Genomic DNA, 22,595 nt, shown 5'->3' on the forward strand with positions numbered 1-22,595 from the left:
ACTATGCATTCGGGCAGGTAGCATTCTCCTGGCATCCGCCAAACCCAGATTCGTCCGTCGGACTGCCAGATGGTAAAGCGTGATTCATCACTCCAGAGAACATGTTTCCACTGCTGCAGAGTCCAATGGCGGCGAGCTTTACACCACTCCAGCCGACGATTGGCATTGCGCATTGTGATCTTAGGCTTGTGTGCGGCTGTTCGGCCTTGGAAACCCATTTCATGAAGCACCCGACGAACAGTTCTTGTGTTGGCGTTGCTTCCAGAGGCCGTTTGTAACTCGGTAGTGAGTGTTGCAACTGAAGACAGACGATTTTTACACGCTTCAGCACTCAGCGGTCCCGTTTTTGAGGCTGAACCGTTGTTGCCCCCTAGATGTTGTCACTTTATACCAGCACTTACCGTTGACCTGGGCAGCTCTAGCAGGGCAGAAATTTGACAAACTGACTTGTTGGAAAGGCGGCATCCTATGATGGTGCCACATTGTCACTGAGCTCTTCAGTAAGGCCATTCTACTGCCAATGTTTGTCTATGGAGATTGCATGGATATGTGCTCAATTTTACATACCTGTCAGCAATGGGTGTGGCTTAAAAAGCCAAATCAATTCATTTGAAGTATCCACATACACTATATATATACAAAAGTACATGTTACCAACAGATGCATATCTGTATTCCCAGTTATGTGAAATCCGTAGATTAGGGCCTAATGAATTTATTTAAATTGACTGATTTCCTTAAATGATCTGTGACTCAGTAAAATCATTGAAATTGTTTAATGTTGCATTCATATTTTTGTTCAGTATAGATTGAAACAGCATAGTTGTAGAAACCTCATAGCAGCAATTAAAATCCAAAAAGGTGCTTCAGTACACAACAGAAATTAATAAGGAATTTTGGTCGTTCTACGGAAGCTCATATTCCTCTCAAGGGAAGCTCGACAAGCAAAAGCTGGAACGCTTTTTGACAAACTTAAAAACGACTTCATTTATCAGAAAAGGACAAAGCAATTCTAGAACAACCCATTGAGTTACAGGAGATCTTACTAGAGGTGTTCAAAGACTCCAACATGTCTTCAACACTTCCTCCCTCGATGCACATAGTCATTATTGCTTTAAATTCACAAGACCAGGACAGAACCTCTGGCTCCAGGCAACTATACCCAATTTCCCTCCTCCCCTCTGATGAAAAGGTGCTGGCTAAAGTACGTTCTAGTAGACTGTCTAAGGTAGTGGGTATTATCATTAACCCGTCCGAGTCTGGGTTCATACTACAAAGATTTTGTATCGACAAACATAGACGACTGGTCAACCTACAGTAGCCTATGCAGGACAACTTCTCCAAGTATTGCTCTCTCTCTCTCCATGCAAAAAAGGCGTTTGATGGTGTTGAATGGGAATATTTGATGTAGATAAACATATTTTGATTTTGTAATCATTGTATTTAATGGATTAAGACTTTATATGATGCCTCTTCATCCTCTGTGTTAACAGCCTCCTCTCAGAGCCCTTTGAGCTTCAACGTGGGACCAGAATAGGTTGCACATTGAGTCCACTAAATCAAAACCAATTTTTATTTGTCACATGCGCCGAATACAACAGGTAGTATTACAGTGAAATGCTTACTTACAAGCCCTTAAACAACAATGCAGTCAAGGGGGGAAAAACGTATGGAGCAACAATATAATAACAGTAGCGAGGCTATATACAGGAGGTTCCGGTGCAGTCAATGTGCAGGGGGTCACGGGTTAGTCGCGGTGATATGTACATGTAAGTGGAGGTAAAGTGACTATGTATGGATAATAAACAGAGTAGCAGCAGCGTAAAAATGGGGGGTGGGTTGGGGACAATGCAAATAGTACGGGTAGCCATTTGTTTAACTGTTCAAGAGTTTTATGGCTTGGGGGTAGAAGCTGTTAAAAAGCCAAATAAATAAATAAACTATATATTCAAAATAGCCAGCAATGCAGCGCCCCTGGATGGACAGCATGTTCTGATCTCACTCTTAGAATATACTATATTATTAGCCATGCTCCATGTAGAAATATGGTACCCTCTACAAAAGTGTTCCTCAGTTCAATGATTAGGCCAGGATTCAATACAACCGCAGTCACTGCGGTCTTAAAGGCATTAAAGGCAATGTTCCCGCATTCGCGGAGATCGCGTTCACAGTTAACAAAAGCCACATTGCCTGTTACCAGTGAGCGGATTTAATCCCGGTTTTACTCAATTTGGCTTGATGTTCAGAACACTGCAGATAGAAATACAAGGTGTACGCAACTCTCTACTCCACATGATATAGTCCATTTTATGCATTACATTTAGATCTGCAATACTCTGAGCTGCTCTGCATCCTAGCATTACTGCAGAACTGCAGGTGATGGACCATGGCAGGCATAAACCCAATTCATATTCTAACTGGGATATTCTCTGCATTGTCTGTTGGGGCAGTTGAGCCCTCCAAGACCTACCCTAGTGACCAGAGGGTTACCACTGACTAGTGCAGGGTTAGCCAAATCCGGTCCCAAAGAGCTTCTAGTTGTTCCAAGTGTTCAATCCAGCCCTGTTATAACACACCAGGTTAAAGTATTCCATATGAAACTATCAATCAGTGTTACTATAGGGCTGGACCCTGGACCAGTGAGTGACCATGTACTGTACAGCATGACATGCTGACCCTGGATGGTACCCACTACCCACTATGGCGGTAAGGACATGGTGAACCCAGCCCTGGCATGGCTGAATCCGGGTGGTGTTGTGGCCCTCTATCCACAAAAGAGTCCCGTGACGCCGAGGGCTGCCTGCCAGGGCAACCCAGCCACTCTCTAAGAGGAAGGCAGAATAGGTAAGGAGGAAGAGGCCATGAGTGAAGGTGTAAGAAATGCAGATGGAGAGAGCAAGCAAGTGTACAGCTTAGCGGGAGAGAGTGGAGGCAACGGGGTAACGGTGCGCGATAGAGGGATGGAGAGGGAGTGAACGAGAGAGAGAGAGGGATTACCATCATTCACGTTGCACTCGATCATTCCCTCTATTGTACAGGCAGACAATGGGGGCCATGGGTAGAGGGTTTAAAAAGGATAGACTCACGCAGACAGCAAACCACCCAGCACAGAGACAGCAACCAACAGGTATCTGCAAACTTTCCTTTTTTTTTTTACATGGATATAAATGGACTATATACAAAAACACATTATAGCAACAAGAATATGAGGGAACTGCTCTTTGGAGAAAACTCACTTTCTATATTTGGTCTGTTATTTCAGTTATTTCAATCAAAAGAACAAATATAATAAAGAGTATAAATGGGCCAGTTAACATTTGATTTAGCTTTTGGTCTTCGGATGCATTGAGGCTGCTGCAGGAATTGAAATGGCAACTATGGAATATTGTACCCTTCACCATCGTGCTGCCCCGAAGGGCTGGGATATTTCTTCACCATCGTGCTGCCCCGAAGGGCTTGGATATTTCTTCACACCAGATCTTTTCGCATTGCCCTTCCAGCAGGGTTCCAAGCAGCATATGGTGGATGGTTTGGTTCGGCTCAGTAGTTTGGAAAGGGTATTGGTACCCCATCACGCTGGTCACAGAGCAACATGCTGACAGATCTATTGCTCAGCATTAGAAGATTAGTTGTGATGCGCTGGGAGAATTAGTTGGAAACAATGGTTTGAAATCAGCCTGTTCAGCACTCTCATTGACATGCAGTCATTTTGGTTAAGTGCTTTGTTTGGTTTGGCAAAATGTGCAGGTTTTTGCTTTTGTTCTTGGTGGCTCTTGATCAGATAGGTGGAAATATGCATTCAATAATGTTTAAATGACATTTTAATGGATTGGAAATAGAGTTAACTTGAGCAATCTTTTTTGCAAAAAGCTTTGCATGGTGACTAGAAGTGCAGTTGTTGTTAGTGTGCTTATATTTGGGTAGGTGTCACAACCACATGCCATTAAAACTTGATGTGTCCGCTCTGAAGCCTAAAGGTGTTAGGGTTGACTTCCAAATGAAGGCCCTGCTTGAACTTCAAAAATGCATCCTTCCTTCAGTGCTTCCTTCAAGCCTAATCACAGATTAGACTAAACTGCTTTCGCCTATGAAAGGATGTCAGATAAGACCCAAGTAAAGATGCATTTCATAAAATTGAGCGCAAGGCTGTTTGCAATGCCACCGTTGTAATGTTCACCCCAACACATGTCCACCCGTGCCCCCCCCCGGCATTTTTGTTGTTGTTACTTCCTCACCCAGTCTTCTATCCAATGTATGCCATAAGTTCGAAGCGTGGTTCTTTCCTTCTGATCTGTTTCGACAAACAGGTGGTAAAAACTCAACACATCGTACACTTTTTAAAAGTAACAAATGTTATCCTCCACTTCGAGATGACTTTGTTCAAGCTTGTATTGGTTAGAGTGATACATAGTGATGAACTCTTTCAAATCTTCATTTATTTTTCATTTTTACCTCAAAACAGTTGCGGTGCATTTAGGAGGACTGTGCTATCCCAGGCTTCTCCTTGATGCTGTACACTTTAGCAGGAGGGGGCACACTCTGTGGTGTGGCCGCCCTCGTGCTCCTCATAGTCTCCACGGCAACCGACTTCTGGATGCAGTACCGCTACTCAGGCGCCTCGGCCAACCAGGGCCTCTGGAGGTTTTGCATCAATCACAAGTGCCATGCCCACACCATCACTGTGGGTGAGTAGTACAATCTACCTTTAACTAATAATTTAGGATCCACTATGAATTTTTCTTACTTTGAGGGAATTTTGGTGTGCAAATAAGAGCATGCTACCTGGGGTCCATTGACAACAAAAAAGCACTGAGAATCAATGCTAATGTGGCTAAGGCAGATAGTGGCTATGGTTACTTATAAGCTGGGTGGTTTTGAGCCCTGAATGCTGATTGGTTGACAGCCGTGGAATATGAGACCGCATACCACGGGTATGACGAAACATTTATTTTTACTGCTCTAATTATGTTGGAAACCAGTTTATAATAGCAATAAGGCACCTCGGGAATTTGTGGTATATTGCCAATATACCACGGCTAAGTGCCGTGTCCAGGGACTCCGCGTTGCTTCGTGCATATGAACAGTCCTTTGCCGTGGTATATTGGCCATATACCACATCTCCTCAGGCCTTATTGCTTAAATATACATTATTTTTCTTGGCCCATAAACTACTTTCAAGGTAAGGAACCTTACAAGTCATTTTGTATTTTTGGTGAACTACCCCTTTAACCTCAACTTGTGATCAAGAGTCTGTTTTTGGCCTAACCACTAAAACTGACCCTGAACGATAATGATTATGAATAGCCTATAGAGATACTGTAAGGTGAGTCAAATTATAGTTACATAAAACCGCTAACTATTTGGATTTTATGAATCACACATAATTATAGTTACATAAAACTGCTAACTATTTGGATTTTATGAATCACACATAATTATAGTTACATGAAACTGCTAACTATTTGGATTTTTTGAATCACACATAACTACAATACACATGTTGGCCTACATACCAACCTATAAATAAAACACTTTTGATAGCTACGAAGGAGATTTCTTACCAATGCTAATATACTAAAGTATTCAGACCCCTTGGCTTTTTACACATTTTGTTACTTTACAGCCTTATTATAAAATGTATTAAATAGTTTTCCCCCTCAGTCTACACACAATACCCCATAATGACAAAGCAAAAATAGGTTTAGAAATTTGCGAATATATTAAAAAAAGTGAAATATCACATTTACAATAATCAGACCCTTTACTCAGTACTTTGTTGAAGCACCTTTAGCAGCGATTACAGCCTCGAGGCTTCTTGGGTATGACGCTACAAGCTTGGCACACCTGTATTTGAGGAGTTTCTCCCATTCTTCTCTGCAGGTCCTTTCAAGCTCTGTCAGGTTGGATGGGGAGCGTCGCTGCACGGCTATTTTCAGGTTTCTCCAGAGATGTTCGATCGGGTTCAAGTCCGGGCTCTGGCTGGGCAACTCAAGGACATTGAGACTTGTCCCAAAGCCACTCCTGCATTGTCTTGGCTGCGTGCTTAGGGGTTGTTGTCCTGTTGGAAGGTGAACCTTCGCTCCAGTCTGGGGTCCTTAGTGCTCTGGAGCAGGTTTTCATCAAGGATCTCTCTGTATTTTGCTCTGTTTATATTTCCCTCAATCCTGACTAGTCTCCCTGCCACTGAAAAACATCCCCACAGCAGGATGCTGCCACCACCATGCTTCACCGTAGGGATGGTGCCAGGTTTCCTCCAGACGGTTTCATCAGACCAGAGAATCTTGTTTCTCATGGTCAGAGTCCTTTAGGTGCCTATTGGCAAACTCCAAGCGGGCTGTCATGTGCCTTTTACTGAGGAGTGGCTTCTGTCTGGCCATTCTACTATAAAAGGCCTGATTGGTGGAGTGTTACAGAGATGGTTGTCCTTCTGGAAGGTTCTGTCAGTGACCATCGGGTTCTTGCTCACCTCCATGACCAAGTCCTTCTCCCCCGATTGCTCAGTTTGGCCAGGCGGCCAGCTCTACGAAGAGTCACGGTGGTTCCAAACTTCTTCCATTTAAGAATGGTGGGGGCCACTATGTTCTTGGGTACCTTCAATGCTGCAGAAATGTTTTTGTACCCTACCCTAGATCTGTGCGTCGACAATCCTGTCTCGGAGCTCTACAGACAATTCCTTAGACCTCGTGGCTTGGTTTTTGCTCTGACATGCACTGTCAACTGTGGGACCTTATATAAACAGGTGTGCCTTTCCAAATCATGTACAATCAAACGAATTTACCACAGGTGGACTCCCAAGTTGTAGAAACGTCTCAAGGATGATCAATGAAAACAGGATGCACCGGAGCTCAATTTCAAGTCTCATAGCAAAGGGTCTGAATACTTATGTAAATAAGGTATATATATATATATTTTTTTTTTTGCTTAAAATATAAACCTGTTTTTGCTTATGGGGTGTGTAGATGGATGAGGAAAATAATTACATCTATTTTAGAATAAGGCTGTAATGTAACAAAATGTGGAATGTCAAGGGGTCTGAATACTTTCCGAATGCACTGTATATGACGCTGTCCTCTCTGCACAGCCTTCTGGGATGCGACGAGGGCCTTCATGCTGCTGGCCGTACTGAGCTGCTTCGCTGGCGTGGTGCTGGGCCTGAGTGCCTTCGCCAATGGCACCAAGAGCAGGAGGGTCCGGATGGGGGGTATCGCTCTGCTCCTCTCAGGTAAACACCAGGGGCCATATTCATAAAGCGTTGCAGAGTAGGAGTGCTGATATAGGATCTGTTTTGGATTTTTAGATCACAATGAATAACATTACATGGACATGGGGGACCTGATCCTAGATCAGCACCTACTTAGATGCTTTATGGATACCGGCCCTTATGTGAAAAGACAGGAAAGGAGAAAGCATGGAAGGCCAACAGGGGGTTTGCCTTGATCTGTCCAGTTCCTTCAAGGAGAATACACCAGTTTACACAATGGAAGTAGAAAGTATGGTATAGCGGACCAGTCAGGAAAAAATACATAGTGGGGAGAACAAGTATTTGATAACACTGCCGATTTTGCAGGTTTCCTACTTACAAAGCATGTAGAGGTCTGTAATTTTTATCATAGGTACACTTCAACTGTGAGAGACGGAATCTAAAACAAAAAATCCAGAAAATCACATTGTATGATTAAGTAATTAATTTGCATTTTATTGCATGACATAAGTATTTGATACATCAGAAAAGCAGAACTTAATATTTGGTACAGAAACCTTTATTTGCAATTACAGAGATCATACGTTTCCTGTAGTTCTTGACCAGGTTTGCACACACTGCAGCAGTTGGAGTGTACCTATGATAAAAATTTACAGACCTCTACATGCTTTGTAAGTAGGAAAACCTGCAAAATCGGCAGTGTATCAAATACTTGTTCTCCCCACTGTATAGATAATAAATCAGGAATTACATTTTGCAGAATTGTATAGACTTGAACAAACAACATTATTTAAAAAAAACTTCTGTCTTGGCCACATCGACATGTTTCTCTCTTTTGCCCCACCACATTTTCTTTCATCCCTCAGGTTTTCTTGCTCTGTTAGCTCTGGCCATCTACACGGGCGTGACTGTCAACTTTTTTGGCAAGCGCTTCATTGATTGGCGCTTCTCCTGGTCCTACATCTTAGGTTGGGTGGCCATCATCTTAACGTTCGTTGCTGGTAAACTCCTCTAATAAAACCTTTGGTCTTTAAAGGGATAGTTTGAGATTAAAAAACCCTCTGGAGTTTAAGCGGGGTGGGGGGCTAACATGGAATTGTTTTAAGTTGGTCATACCAAGAATCATTTAGCTATTTGATTTGGAGTTTTAGGACCCCTTAACTTATCAAATTGTTTATTTTATTTGGATTTACTGCTATTAGCCCATAGAAACACCGGTGGTGGAAAAAGTACCCAATTGTCATACTTGAGTAAAAGTAAAGATACCTTAACAGAAAATGACAAGTAAATGTAAAAATCACCAGTAAAATACCACTTGAGTAAAAGTCATTTGTTTTAAATAGACTTAAGTATCAAAAGTAAATGTAATTGCAAAAAATAAAAGTATAAATCATCCCATTCTTTATATTAACCAAACTGCACAATTTTCTTGTTAACTTTTTATGGATACCAGGGGCACACTCCAACACTCAGACATAATTTACGAACAAATCATGTGTTTAGTGGGTCTGCAAGATCAGAGGCAGTAGGGTTGACCAGGGACGTTCTTTTGATAAATGGTCCAATTCACGTACTTATGTCCTGCTAAGCATTCAAAATGTAACAAGTACTTTTGGGTGTCAGGAAGTAAAAGTTGTCAAAAATATAAATGGTAAAGTAATGTACAAATACTCCCAAACAACAACTTAAGTAAACTTTACACTACTGAGCAATACATTGAATAACAGCTTTGTACATGCATAATCAGATGGTCCCCAAAAACATTTTAAAGGAAGTTTGTTCTAGATCTGAGATATAAGATCAGGATTTTTTTTGTAATTTACATGCATTTACCCATTTTAGGAACAAAACTATATTCATATATACTTCCATTCATTTTATTTTTTTATCTGGTACCGTCTACCTCTTCCTAGGGCAAAATAACCGATAAGTATGTGTTAGTGTGTAGCCCAAATGGTTCAGACGCTACAGACAGATGTTGCAGATCGGATGTACGAACTTAGAAGAGTCCCATGTTCGTGAAAGTCTCACCTTTCCATATAGGGGTCATAATAGTTTGTGGGCCACACCGTCCAGACGTTTGTGAGAAGACCGATTTTCGGGACGTCTCATGGTCTGACAACACAGCTCTAGCTCTACCACATTTCACTGCAGATGTGGAGGGCGACGTCGGCGGATGCAGTGGATTGAGACGCAGCCCATGAAACAACATGACGCAGCCCATGCAACAACATGACGCAGCCCATGCAAAAAAAAAAAAATCTCTAGCTTAAACTGCTGGATTTTGATGTGGATATCCTTGTTATTATGCAAATTGGATTACTCAGAACCGCAGACAGACTAGGGGGTTAAGCACTTTTTTCTACTTATCCAGAGTGCGTGCAGTTTGAAGGATGTTGAAGGTAGCTTCCAGTAGGTGCTCCTATAGACTTCGTCATTGCGCCAATGCTAGTTAACAGTGGCTCCAGAAACTACCTTCAAACTGCACGCAGCCAGAAAAATGGTATCCATGAGTTCATCGAACTTTAATCTCAAACTATCCCTGTGTTTAAGATGTTTTTTGTTTTTTTTACATCAGCTACATTACAATATACAAGCTGGTTGAGAGAATGCCAAGTGTGTAAATCTGTCAACAAGGCAAAGGGTGATGACTTTGAAGAATTGTTTTAACACTTATGGTTACTACATGATTCCATGTGTGTCATTTCATAGTTGATGTCTTCTATTATGTAGAATTATAAAAATAAAAAAAACATTTTTCTATTTAAAAAAAAAACTTGAATGAGTAGGTTCCCAAACGTTTGACTGGTACTGTACAATCTGGTGTTACTGTTGTAGTGGGGTTAGGATCAGCTACAATCCATTGATTAGCAACACTCACGATCCTTCAACGTACATCTTCTGTAGTTCGGATGGATCCAACTTCTGCCACCAACGGACAGTGCTGTAGATATTGTGTTTAGGTCCCATGGGTTAGCTGGGTTGCAACTAGCTTCAGGCTGTCCAAATTCAGACTTTAAAAGAAGTCCCTCTCAGCACAGGCTCTTTGAAACTATTCCATGTTGTGACTCATCCATTTCATTGTTGCTTGATATATTTCAGGTGTGTTCCAACTCTGTGCCTACCAGAAGAACATTTCCGAACCACCTCCTAACATTCAAGAAAGCTAAATGGAGCACATCTTTTACTTGCACAAAACATAAAAACGATCAACCTCTAGTTTTAGCGTTATCATTGATAGCAATGTGACCACAAGGGAAACTACCGGTGTCCTTTGGCAAAATCTACTTAACAGAATAAATAGGAATATTTGACTGTGGCCTGGTCTCTTTACTTCATTGCTTATACATATCTTTTGATCTGTTTTCCACATCCATAAGCCCGGGGCATGGTTTCAAGCGATGTAATCTCAGGGGGAGGGGGGGGGGGGAGAGAGAAAGAAAGAAAAAAAAAGTCCCCTTTTCAAGTCCCTGTCTTTCAAAGATAATTCGTAAAAAATACAATTAACTTCACAGATCTTCATTGTAAAGTGTTTAAAAACACTTTCCCATGCTTGTTCAATGAACAATAAACAATTAATGAACACGCACCTGTGGAACGGTCGTTAAGACACCAACAACTTACAGACAGTAGGCAATTAAGGTCACAGTTATGAAAACCTAGGACACTCAAGAGGTCTTTCTACTGCCTCTGAAAAACACCAAAAGAAAGATGCCCAGGGTCCCAGCTTATCTGCGTGAACGTGCCTTAGGCATGCTGCAAGGAGGCATGAGAACTGCAGATGTGGCCAGGGTAATAAATTGCATTGCCCGTACTGTGAGAGGCCTAAGACAGCGCTACAGGGAGACAGGACGGACAGCTGATCATCCTCGCAGTGTCAGACCACGTGTAACACCTGCACAGGATCGGTATATCCAAACATCACAACTGCGGGACAGGTACAGGATGGGAACAACTGCCCGAGTTACACCAGGAACGCACAATCCCTCAATCACTGCTCAGACTGTCCGCAATAGGCTGAGAGAGGCTGGACTGAGGGCCTGTTGTAAAGGCAGGTCCTCACCAGACATCAACAACGTCACCTATGGGCACAAACCCACCATCTCTGGACCAGACAGGACTGGCAAAAAGTGCTCTTCACTGACGAGTCACATTTGTGTCTCACCAGGGGTGATGGTCGGCTTTGCGTTTATCGTTGAAGGAATGCGTGTTACACAGAGGCCTGTACTCTGGAGTGTGATCGATTTGGAGGTTTAGGGTCTGTCATGGTCTGGGGTGGTGTGTCACAGCATTATCGGACTGAGCTTGTCATTGCAGGCAATCTCAACGCTGTGCGTTACAGGGAAGCCATCCTCCGCCTTCCTGCCGGCTCATCCTGGCATGACAATGCCACCAGCTATACTGCTCGTGATTTCCTGCAAGACATGAATGTCAGTGTTCTGCCATGGCCAGCGAAGAGCCCGGATCACAATCCCATTGAGCACATCTGGGACCTGTTGGATTGGAGGGCGAGGGCCATTCCCCCCAGAAATGTCCAGGAACTTACTCTTCCACCAAGGCACCTGCGGGGGTAACATCTCACAGCAAGAACTGGCAATCTGGTGCAGTCCATGAGGAGATGCACTGCAGTACTTAATGCAGCTGGTGGCCACACCAGATACTCAGTTACTTTTGCACACCTCTTTGTTCAGGGACACATTATTCCATTTCTGTTAGTCACATGTCTGTTGTTGAATCTTATGTTCATACAAATATTTACACATTAAGTTTGCTGAAAATGAACACAGTTGACAGTGAGTACATTTCTTTTTTGCTGAGTTTATAACAAACATTGTATAGATGACAAAACAAAATAATTTGTCACAAGTACTTCACTCACCTCAGTGGTGCTTTAGTAATGTGTAAAGGCGATATTGGAGTGGTGCGACTATGAACAGAAAGGGAACACAGGAGCCATCAAATACTTTGCTACATTTCCAGGCCAGAAAAGGTTGCTTCCATGAATATGATATGCATGTAACTTCTTATAAAAAAGTACTCTGTGCAACATTTGATTTATTTGTTTAACAATACCAAAACAAAATCTCACGGAGACAAATACTTTGAATTACACAGAATGCAAATAAATACATGACCATAGAATTAAGGACATTACAATAATTTACACTACTTCAATAGTGCAAAACCACACATACTGCACTCTTCATTGGGATTCTTGCATTGTATCCGTTTGAAGAAGTGTGCTGTCTCCTGGTGGGGAAGTACAGGAACTGACAGTACTGCTTTATGGCATGAAGTTGAGCCCAACACCTGACTACAACTACCCAATCATTAGGACATAAGACGTCACTTCAACGCATTTAATGTCTCGTCAATAGAGAAAGTGTTTCAATTTTATGGATATTCTTTCATGTTTTTCGACCAATCATCCCATGTCACGAGAGAAGTTCAAACAAATCAGAGACTGACATATTGCAAAGTTACAAAGTGATGCTCAATGAAAAGTAGAGAACATTATCGCTCCAATGGACAAAGTAAATGGCGAAAGAAAAGCAGGGAACCTGAAACTGTGGCAGGTTGCCCCCACCCCTGAGAAGAACAAAAGTCCTTAGCGCCATAAAATACTAAAGAACAAACACCTGCTTCCCCACCATCTGTCAAATGTGATGTCTTTGGATTGACAGGTTCCCAACTTTTAAAGTGCGCTTGCTCGCTCGCTCACGAGCCATTCTTTTTGCTATATTTTTAAAAACAAATAATAACAATAAAAAATAAAAAAAAACTACAGGTTTGCCAATACATCTTTTTGCCTGCATATTTGTTTTTGCATGTTGAAATAAATTCGACCACATTTATTTCCTTCGTTGGAAATAGGACCTCCGTAACATCGCTTGATTAAAGTGTGCATAATATATCAGTCAAGTATCTGATGTTCCAGATACATGCAATAATATACAATACATTATGGCGCTTCTTAATCTAAATAGCCATTGAACAGTCCCTGAAACAGCCGAACCGGTAGGAACAAGCGTTTAGTCATTGACAGGCCTGTTGAGAACAGAGGTTTGATTCTTTGCTTTTACACATCATCAGTTCATTCTATACAGTACAGAAGTCATCAGATATTAATCTGAACAAGAATAGTATTGGTATATCAAAAACTACTTTGATGATCAAAGTAATAATAAAATAAAAAAAGTTGAACATTTCTACGGCTACAAATGCGACAACACTCAACCTGGTCGTACTTTTTTTTTGTGCATTGAAGATGCATACATCCAGTGAGACTGGAGGGAGTGGCCTCCAAAAGCATTGATCATTAAAACTGGTTTAAATCATGCGAATGCCAGGCTAAATACTGCTGATCTTTAAAAGAGAGGAGAGACCTTCAGGAGATAAGCTCAAAATGGCTGCTCGGCTGGCTGATCCGTGGAAGACAAGATAATTCATTGTTATCATTATGGCTGATTACAAGGAGAATCATTCAAGAGTACCCGCAGATGGCTTAGTAGTGAAAGAGTAAATACAGATAGACTTAACACCGTGATGAAATGCTGAGATAGGAGGTAAAGAATAAAATTAATCTCTGTGTACTCATGCCAAAGACGTGCATCTTTGGTTCTGCATAGCACTTGTACCTTACGGTAGGTGTTAAAAAAATTAAAAGAAGCAGCAAAACGTAGGACTACACTCAATTTGACTAGTCTGCACAGACCACATGCTCATGAAGAGAATACAGATTGGAGGCGCACACGCACGTTTCAGAGTTCTCTTGGAAATCAGAGAAATCGCTTCGTCAATATGATCTGAGAGCAGATGGAGTTGACTACCGCCTCCCTTCAGTTTATTCTGTTTGAGAGTTGGCTTTGGTTCCAAGTCACACAGCAGCTAATTTGTGTGCATATGTGTTGGCTTGGCTCCGCTTGCTGCGAGTTGTGGCTGGCCTGGGTCTAGCTCTCTTAAATATAGCCCTTTGAGTTTACCTGTCTGTGTTTGAACTCATACAGGGAGGTGCTCCAAAAGTCCTATATGCAAGAGGACGACGGGCCAACTCTGGAACACTTTCAAAATTGCTCCTAGTTCTTATAGGACAGAATATCTTCAACACGAGAGCTCCAGTTGGCGCTATATTGTCACGTCCTCCAAATATGAGTCAATCTCTCCTCTGGCCAATCATGGTTGTGTCTTTGTACCTAAAAAAAGAGAAAGGAGGCCATTGAGTATACTTCAAGAACGGTTTGAACACACAATACACCCCACGTGATACAAAAATATTTGGCTTTGAGTCAGCTGAGCTGCACCTCTTATGGGAATTTGAAAGTCACAACTCTGAAAGGGAGGGAGGCAATTTGCATAACCACAAAATATCGTAACTGACATCTTAAAATAATCAGATATCTCAGTTACGCCTGTATAGAACAGTCACACACACACAGATGAGGCATGTCTTCCAACGTGCAGAAGCCTGGTCCAAGATGTGTATATGGTTTAGCCAACTCCTCTGAATATAGCTGTCCTGCCATGAGCAAAGATATTCAGAGGGCTAAAACCCATCAGGATCTGTTGGCACGCAATGAAAATGGTTGTTGTGCTTACGTTCATACATCAAGGATGAGTTTAAATTAAGCAATTGTGGACAAGGCTTGCTTGAGACGTGACATGGTTGCTGGTTGTCCCGCGGTTGTGAACGTTTATGTGGAAGTTGTATTATGGTTGTTGTGGGGTTGTCATACCTGCTCTGTAGGGAGAATTCAGGGAGGGCGCCCAGAGAGGTCAACTGCTCCTCCAGAGCCACGATACGGAGGCCGATGTACCCGGATGATAGCAGCAGTAGTACCACCCTAAACACAAACAATGTTTAGTCACACCCGCATATGCAGCTTAAATTAAAACTCACGGTAAATATTGTCTCGCATCAAACAAAGTTTGCAACAGTCGGACGCAGGCGCAGCATGCAACGTGGGTTTTGTTTTGTTTTGAAACATGGCGGAAGGTAGTGACAGCGCTCAGCAGATTTTTATGTCTTCTAAGAGAACCAAATCTGAAGTGTGGTCGTATTTTGGATTTTACAAGAGTGCGGAGGGAAACTTAAAATCGAAGATGGTCACCCTGTCTGCAGAGCATGCAAAAATAAATATAGATGCGAAAGGGGGGTAACACTTCAAATCTTGAGTCATCTTCGTGACCACCACCCACTACTTTATAGCGAATGCAAGGTAAGTTCACTTTTATCTCAATGCATGATGTGGAGTCTTCAGAATGGGGGGGTCGTCATTGTCTAGCCAACTTGCCGCTTAGCTTATCAATAATGTAAACAAGCTTTCAGTGTTACCTACTCTTCTAAAAACACTACACGTTGTTTGCGTCGTGTCTGCAGACTATTCTCCCATTGCACATGATAACACGTTGTAGTTTAGTCACCCAACCAACATATTTGGTTCATTTAAAATCAGTCAGACGTCGACTTGGTTGTAAGTGCTCCAACAGGAGAAACACTATAGACTCCTATACAAGCCTCCTGTATAAATACTCATTGTATTTATGTAAATTGCGCATGGGATCATTGCATATACTCAAATGCAACACAGAAGATTGTGGGTGTGTAAGTGAATAATAATCATTATAATGTAACACATTACATTTGCTGTCCCCTTGTTGACAGAGTGGGCGTGCAGCAGGTAAACACAGTGATGCTTACTGGTCCCTTCATCATCTACAGTTGTGACAGACACTCCAGCAAGCGCTTAAAAAAAGGCAGGCTGCTTATGCACCCGCATCCAAATATGCTCAAGACCTCACTGCAGCCCTTTCATATTACATTGCAAAGGACATGATGCCATTTCAAATTGAGAGGCCTGGCTTTCTGAGGCTGTCGTGAGGCACGGCAACCTTTATCAAAAGTGAGTGCTGCTAATTTGATTTGTTTATTTATTTGATTTGCTTACTTTAAAAAAAAAGGTTGTGTTTATTTAAACCTGCACTGGGGAAACTTTTACCTCATGGCCACATGGTGCCATCTTTAATTGTTAATGTTTATGCACACAAAAAATGCATAGTGCTGCTAATTTTACGTTTGTTGGTTGTCAATATAAAACTTGGTGAAATGATTTCAATGTGTGTGTGACTACTTTCTGATCATTTCCAACACATTTTAACAATACCCTGATATGAAATGCTCATACTGTTTCATGTCTACCTGCAGAGCATAAGCCTAGAAACGCATTGAATAACAAATCACTAAATGGAACAGAATCCCAAAAACATTCTAAGGAAGTTTGTTCTGCAGTGTCTGTCATTCATTCATATATCTATATCTTACAGATAGAAGATCAGGATTTTAAAATATATTTTAAACTATTTAACCCTTTTTTGGCACTAAACTGTCTCCTTGTATACACACAAAAGTATGTGGACATCCCTTCAAATTAGTAGATCCGTCTATTTCAGCCACACCCGTTGTGGACAGGTGTATAAAAAAAAAATCAAGCACACAGCCATGCAATCTCCATAGCCAACCATTGGCAGTAGAATGGCCTTATTGAAGAGCTCAGTGATTTTTAACATGGCACCATCATAGGATGCCACCTTACCAACAAGTAGGTTCGTCAAATTTCTGTCCTACTAGAGCTGCCCCCCGGTCAACTGTAAGTGCTGTTAAGTTGAAAAGTCTAGGAGAAACAACGGCTGGCTCAGCTCACAGAACGGGACCGTTGAGTATTGGACGCATAAAAATAATCTGTCCTTGGTTGCAACTCATTACAGAGTTCCAAACTGCCTCTGGAAGCAACATCAGCTGTTCGTCGGGAGCTTCATGAAATGTTTCATGTTTCCATGGTCGAGCAGCTGCACACAAGCCTAAGATCCCCATGAGCAATGCCAAGGGTTGCTGGAGTGGTGTAAAGCTCATCGCCATTGGACTCTGGAGCAGTGGAAACACATTCTCTGGAGTGATGAATCCGCTTTGCATAGTGCAAATTGTAAAGTTTGGTGGAGGAATAATGGTCTGGGCATGTTTTTCATGGTTCGGGTTAGGCCTCTTAGTTCCAGTGAAGGGAAATCTTAACGCTACAGCATATTCTAGACGATTCTGTGCTTACAGCTTGGGGAAGGCCCTTTCCTGTTTCATCATAGGCCCTTTCCCGTTTCATCATGGCAATGTCCCCGTGCACAAAACGATGTCCGTACAGAAGTGGTTTGTCGAGATCGGTGTGGAAGACCTTTACTGTCCTGCACAGAGCCCTGACAACAATCCCATCATAAACGTTTGAACCGCTACAGCCGATTTTGTGAGAACGATTTTTGGGATGTCTCATGGTCTGACAAACACCGTTCTAGCTCTGTCACCTTTCACTGCAGATGCGGAAGTGGGACATAAGCGGATGCGGTGGATTGAGACGCATCCAATGCAAAAGAAATTGACATCTCTTGCTTAAACTGACAGATTTTGATGGGGCTTTTTATTATGCAAATTAGATTGGTGGGGGCATGGACAATCAACCTTAGGGGGGGGGGGGGGGGGGGTTAAACTGAGCAAATACAGAGTAAGTGTAGAGATAGGAAGTAGGATTCAGTAAATGAGTGTGGAGAGGTTAGAGGTCACTTACAGTATTAGGTAGATGAAGAGGAGCGTGTTGAGGCTGCTGGTCTCTCTGTGGATGAGAAGGGAGCGGGCTTTCTCCGTCACACTCCACACCCACGAGCCACCTGGCCAAGGAGAGAGGGAACGACAGGGAGTTGGGCGCAATGGGCAGCTTTATATGCATTTTCCATCGCCAAATAAAATCAAGCATTCCCACATGACTAACTGTGAAACGACTTGCTTGTCAGTGGCTCGCTGTAATAAAGCTTATTTTTGTACGGTCACGTGTGTTTCTGTTCGAGTGGGAAAAGGAGACAACCAGGCGCGTAGGCCTACGTTGTGTGTGTGTTTACCTGAGACGTTCTCTAAGGAGCCGTCACTCTGCTGCGTATGCGTGCTCCTATGGCTGGAGCTGCTCCCTTGAGGCACTAGGTCTGAAGAGTAGGAGAAATAACATACACATTAGTCACTCTAAAAAAACATTACCTTGGACTTTGCATGTGGAGGTCAGGCACGTACACAGGCAACAGATAACGGTCACGCGTAGCCGACTAAAACTTTGTTAGTCTACACAATGGGGGTACTTTCAGGGTAGGTAGAACAACGCACCATATCCCTTTAACCTAGACAATACACCATTCATTAGGAGAGAACACTCGCATGTAAAGCTGTATCAGTCTACACATTAGGGACTACAGGAGAGGTTGAACATAAGTCTTAAGATTAAGCACGCTCAAAAGGAAATTCTCCCTTGAAAGGGATTTTTTAATCTAGGACTAGGCTTACTGTGTCCAGGAAACCGGCCCCCAATAAAAATACAATTTGATTTGTGTAGACTTTACAGTGAAATGCTTACTTCACGAGCCCTTTCCCAACAACGCAGAGTTAAAAAGTACTAGTCCAGAGTAGAACCTCCAGACTAAAGGCTGATCTTCTTCCAGACTACTATTCCAGTTAGGTTCACTCACCTGTGTGTGGGTTGGGTGGGGGCGAGTCAAGGCATAGCTTGGGGTCTGACCCGTCCAGCTGGTCTAGACTGGACTGACTGGAGTTCTGGGGAGATGGAAAAAGACTGGGTTAAAACCAGCTTCAAAATGGAGGGAAAAACATCTACAGTAGAATATGAGGCAGTAACGTTAGGTTATGAAGGGCTGTTGTCGTATCTGCAGTATTTTCACTCAGGGATAAAAAAAAATAATTGAACTTTAGGAAGACAAATACTAGTGATTCTAACTTACCACTAGCTTGCCCTGATCAAAGCTATTGTCCGTAGAAGAGAATAAGGGACTGCTGTTGGCACTTCCATCCTCCAGTCGAGAACAAACGGACCGCAGGAGCTTGTAGCATGCCTCTCGGTTCCGCAAAGACACAAACAGGTACTAAAAATGCACACAGGAGCGAGAGAGAGACATTTCAGCTCGGATGCCCTTTCGTCAAACTGGAAAGTACAAGGCTGCAAACCTTTGCCCTTAAAATGAGCCCAGTTATTGAACAGATTAAAATTGTATATATCAGTGGTCAATGGGTGTTATGTAACTCATCGGTTGCCCTCTATTGAAGATTGATAATACAACCACCAGTGTAGATCTTATCATTTGATTAAAGGGATGGACTATGCAGTGTCAATGTGAGCAAGTGACCCCTGACCTTTTCCCCCTCGATGGTGCGGATAGACAGGGCGTTGGGCACCAGCAGGGCGGTGTTCTGCTTCTTCACAATGTGCACGCTGGTCACCGGGATAACCAACTGCAGAAACACACAGAGGAGCAACAGACCTTCACATTACACTAAGAAAAAGGCTTTTCAAACAATAATCAAGTCAGTAGATGTACAAAGTAAAATGCATATTAAGAAACTGTAGGGTTGGGCGGTATCCAGGTTTCCATACCATACCCCTACAGGCCACGCGGTGCAGGGGTGACCCTAACAGGTATTAATAAAAAAATCTGTCCGTTTTTCTAAAAATGTATCGTACACGTATTGCCCAAACCTAATAAACTGTGTGCTCAACTTTACACATAATTGGGAAAGAAAGCAGAGGTACAGGAATACATTTCTCCGTTAGCTACGATGGCCAAACCATCTATTCACAAGTAGGACCAAGTTCAAACCATGTTTTCAACTGAAAAACCTAGTCGCCAATCAAGGGGTCAGGTTTGCTTACCTTGGTGTCCTTGAGCAGCACGGAAGAGTGGAAGCACGCGTGGTGCTCGGTGACATAGAGCCTGCCGTGGTAGGGCACCTCCTTCTGCAGGGCACAGATGTAGGCTGGGGAGAAAGGGAGGACATGAGCATGTTAGTTACTTAAGGCCTTGCAGCGTGGTGACACAGCAAGCACAGGCTGTCGGTCTGACGGTGATGGCCGAAAAGGCTGCCAGATATAGTTTTGTGGCAACACGTGCCGCAGCGTCGCCGAACCATGCTATCGTTTTAACGATTAGCTTACAATATGTCACAGGTCAGGTATGTGATTTGACTGAGAAGCATGAATAGCTGTTTCCATGACATGAGTATTTCACCAATAATATTACAAACATCACTTACCATGTAGCAAGTCTTCACTCTCTGGAATGTCAGGAAACAGCTTGTGGAATGTTTTGTTGTGCTTTATAAAACTCTGTTGAACAGAAGAAAAAAAGCATGACTAAAACTGAAATGTGACGGTGGTTTGAGAAAGCAGTGCTTCATTATTTACGTAATATTCATAAACAAGGTTAAAAAAAAGTCAGAACGAGTGAACGTACACTTTGTGAACCACTGCCTTCAGTCTTCTCAAAACTTCTATCCGCGTCGAACGTCTGAGACCTTTGGAAGACAAAGCATCAGTATGACGTTACGTGAAGTCTGTGGGTTTAGCGAATCCTTGACAGATACTAACAGTCAAACACAGAAGCCTTAGGTGTGACACATTCACAAAAGAGAAAATAAGTGTGTTTAAGCATCTATGGTAAATCTTGAAATCCATATGGCTGCGTTTACACAGGCAGCCCATTTGATATCCTTTTTCCAATAATTGGGCAAAATATCTGAATTAGGCTGCTGGTGTAAATGCAGCCTAGCACAGTACGTCTGTGTGGTTACCTGACGGGGGCTTGTCTGGTGAGGTTTCTGTTCTGCTGGAGCTCCAGTTGGGCCTCCTCCAGACTGAAGGCTTTCCTGGTCTTCACCTTCTTGCTCTCCTTCTTCACCAATAGTCCCCCACTCTCCACCGGGTAGCTGGAAGAGAGAAAGAGGGGACGAGAAGGGTTCATTGACAGGGCAAAAACTGATAAACCGAAACACCCATCATTCTTACGGCCACTGAAGTTTGAGGAGATAGAGACAATAAATAAAATGTTTGGATTTATAGACTCGGCCAATGTCGAACCACGTACCGAATATGAATATTACGTAAATAATGAAGCACTGCTTTCCAAACACGCCGTGTAGCCTAATGCTTTCAGAGGGCTGCCTTAAGTACACACCATTCAGAAGGATATGAATATCACCACTGGCTCAAAGTCAAACCACCATCACATTTCAGCCCCTGCGATTACAAGCAAAATTGCAAAAGGAGTGAAAACCCATTATTTTGTCTTGCTGACACTTGTCACCATGTATAATTATTGTGTTATTGACTGTATGTTTGTTTATTCCATGTCTAACTCTGTTTTTTTGTGTCGCACTGCTTTGCTTTATCTTGGCCAGGTCACAGTTCTAAATGAGAACTTGTTCTTAACTGGCCTACCTGGTTAAATAAAGATGAAATAAAAATGTTAAAATAACAGATAGAGGTCTGGTCTAATAAGTGGAATAGAGTAGTATGTAAATGGTAGTTTGTGTGGACTTGCTGTAAACGTAGTACATTTCCTCAACTCTTGACTAGGTTAACTGCAATAAAGGATCAATGAAAAATGGACAGTTGGAGGCCAAAGGCTTATCTCTATGATTCACAGAAAAGTTGACCATTTGAGTAATCTGCCTTATGGTGACTGTAAAAAACTGCATCAACACATCCTGTGACAAGGCTGTAAACAGATCGTAAACCACATGCTTTCTTGACGATTAACTTACGTTTAGGCTCATCACATATACACTACCATTTAAAAGTTTGGGGTCACTTAGAAATGTCCTTGTTTTTGAAAGAAAGTCACATTCTCTGTCCATTAAAATAACATCAAATTGATAAGAAACACAGTGTAGACATTGTTAAGGTTGTAAATGACTATTGTAGCTGGAAACGGCATATCTTTTATGGAATATCTACATAGGCTTACAGAGGCCCATTATCAGCAACCATCACTCCTGTGTTCCAATGGCACATTGTGTTAGCTAATCCAAGTTTGTCATTTTAAAAGGCTTATTGATCATTAGAAGACGCTTTTGCAATTATGTTAGCACAGCTGAACTGTTGTCCTGATTAAAGAAGCAATAAAACAGGCCTTATTTAGACTAGTTGAGTATCTGGAGCATTTGTGGGTTCGATTACAGGCTCAGAATGGCCAGAAACAAAGAATGTTGTTCTGAAACTCGTCAGTCTATTCTTGTTCTGAGAAATGAAGGCTATTCCATACAACGCTGTGTTCTACTCCCTTCACAGAACAGTGTAAACTGGCTCTAACCAGAATAGAAAGAGTGGGAGTCCCCGTTGCACAACTCAGCAAGAGGACAAGTACATTAGTGTGTCTAGTTTGAGAAACAGACGCCTCACAAGTCCACAACTGGCAGCTTAATTAAATAGTACCCGCAAAACACGGGGCTCAACGTCAACAGTGAAGAGGCGGCTCCGGGATGCTGGCCTTCTAGGCACACACACACGTGATGAGCCTGCTATGGT

At 42.4% G+C, this 22,595-nt stretch overlaps 2 protein-coding genes across 5 annotated transcripts in view; one reads left to right on the forward strand and one right to left on the reverse strand.

The window, feature by feature from the left end:
- The first annotated feature begins 3,036 nt into the window (after positions 1–3,036).
- Positions 3,037–10,519, forward strand: LOC115108067 (lens fiber membrane intrinsic protein-like). The gene is made up of 5 exons (XM_029631998.2): positions 3,037–3,126; positions 4,462–4,684; positions 7,081–7,221; positions 8,067–8,201; positions 10,303–10,519. Exons 2-5 carry the CDS (start codon positions 4,507–4,509, stop codon positions 10,368–10,370), a joined length of 522 nt encoding a protein of 173 aa, XP_029487858.1. The 5' UTR covers positions 3,037–3,126; positions 4,462–4,506; the 3' UTR covers positions 10,371–10,519.
- Positions 10,520–12,237: 1,718 nt separating this feature from the next.
- Positions 12,238–22,595, reverse strand: part of LOC115108068 (GRAM domain-containing protein 2B-like) — a 34,750-nt gene continuing 24,392 nt past the window's right edge. For all 4 annotated transcript variants that reach the window (XM_065008936.1, XM_029631999.2, XM_029632000.2 and 1 more), the window contains exons 2-12: positions 20,861–20,995; positions 20,524–20,584; positions 20,324–20,396; positions 19,944–20,047; positions 19,427–19,525; positions 19,018–19,158; positions 18,748–18,832; positions 18,133–18,213; positions 17,805–17,904; positions 14,934–15,041; positions 12,238–14,393 (exon numbers count right to left, since the gene is read on the reverse strand). In XM_065008936.1, coding sequence (XP_064865008.1) covers positions 14,354–14,393; positions 14,934–15,041; positions 17,805–17,904; positions 18,133–18,213; positions 18,748–18,832; positions 19,018–19,158; positions 19,427–19,525; positions 19,944–20,047; positions 20,324–20,396; positions 20,524–20,584; positions 20,861–20,995 — 1,027 coding nt within the window. In that variant the 3' untranslated portion in view covers positions 12,238–14,353. The remainder of the gene's footprint in view (positions 14,394–14,933; positions 15,042–17,804; positions 17,905–18,132; positions 18,214–18,747; positions 18,833–19,017; positions 19,159–19,426; positions 19,526–19,943; positions 20,048–20,323; positions 20,397–20,523; positions 20,585–20,860; positions 20,996–22,595) is intronic.

The sequence above is a fragment of the Oncorhynchus nerka genome, linkage group LG24 (assembly GCF_034236695.1).
Source record: "Oncorhynchus nerka isolate Pitt River linkage group LG24, Oner_Uvic_2.0, whole genome shotgun sequence".
NCBI classification, from domain to species: Eukaryota; Metazoa; Chordata; class Actinopteri; order Salmoniformes; family Salmonidae; genus Oncorhynchus; species Oncorhynchus nerka.

Coding starts and splice junctions, on each gene's coding strand:
- LOC115108067 (XM_029631998.2), top strand. CDS start 4,507: ATGCTGTACACTTTAGCAGGAGGGGGCACACTCTGTGGTGTGGCCGCC. Junction 4,685..7,080: donor TGCCCACACCATCACTGTGG/GTGAGTAGTACA, acceptor CTCTCTGCACAG/CCTTCTGGGATGCGACGAGG. Junction 8,202..10,302: donor CATCTTAACGTTCGTTGCTG/GTAAACTCCTCT, acceptor GATATATTTCAG/GTGTGTTCCAACTCTGTGCC.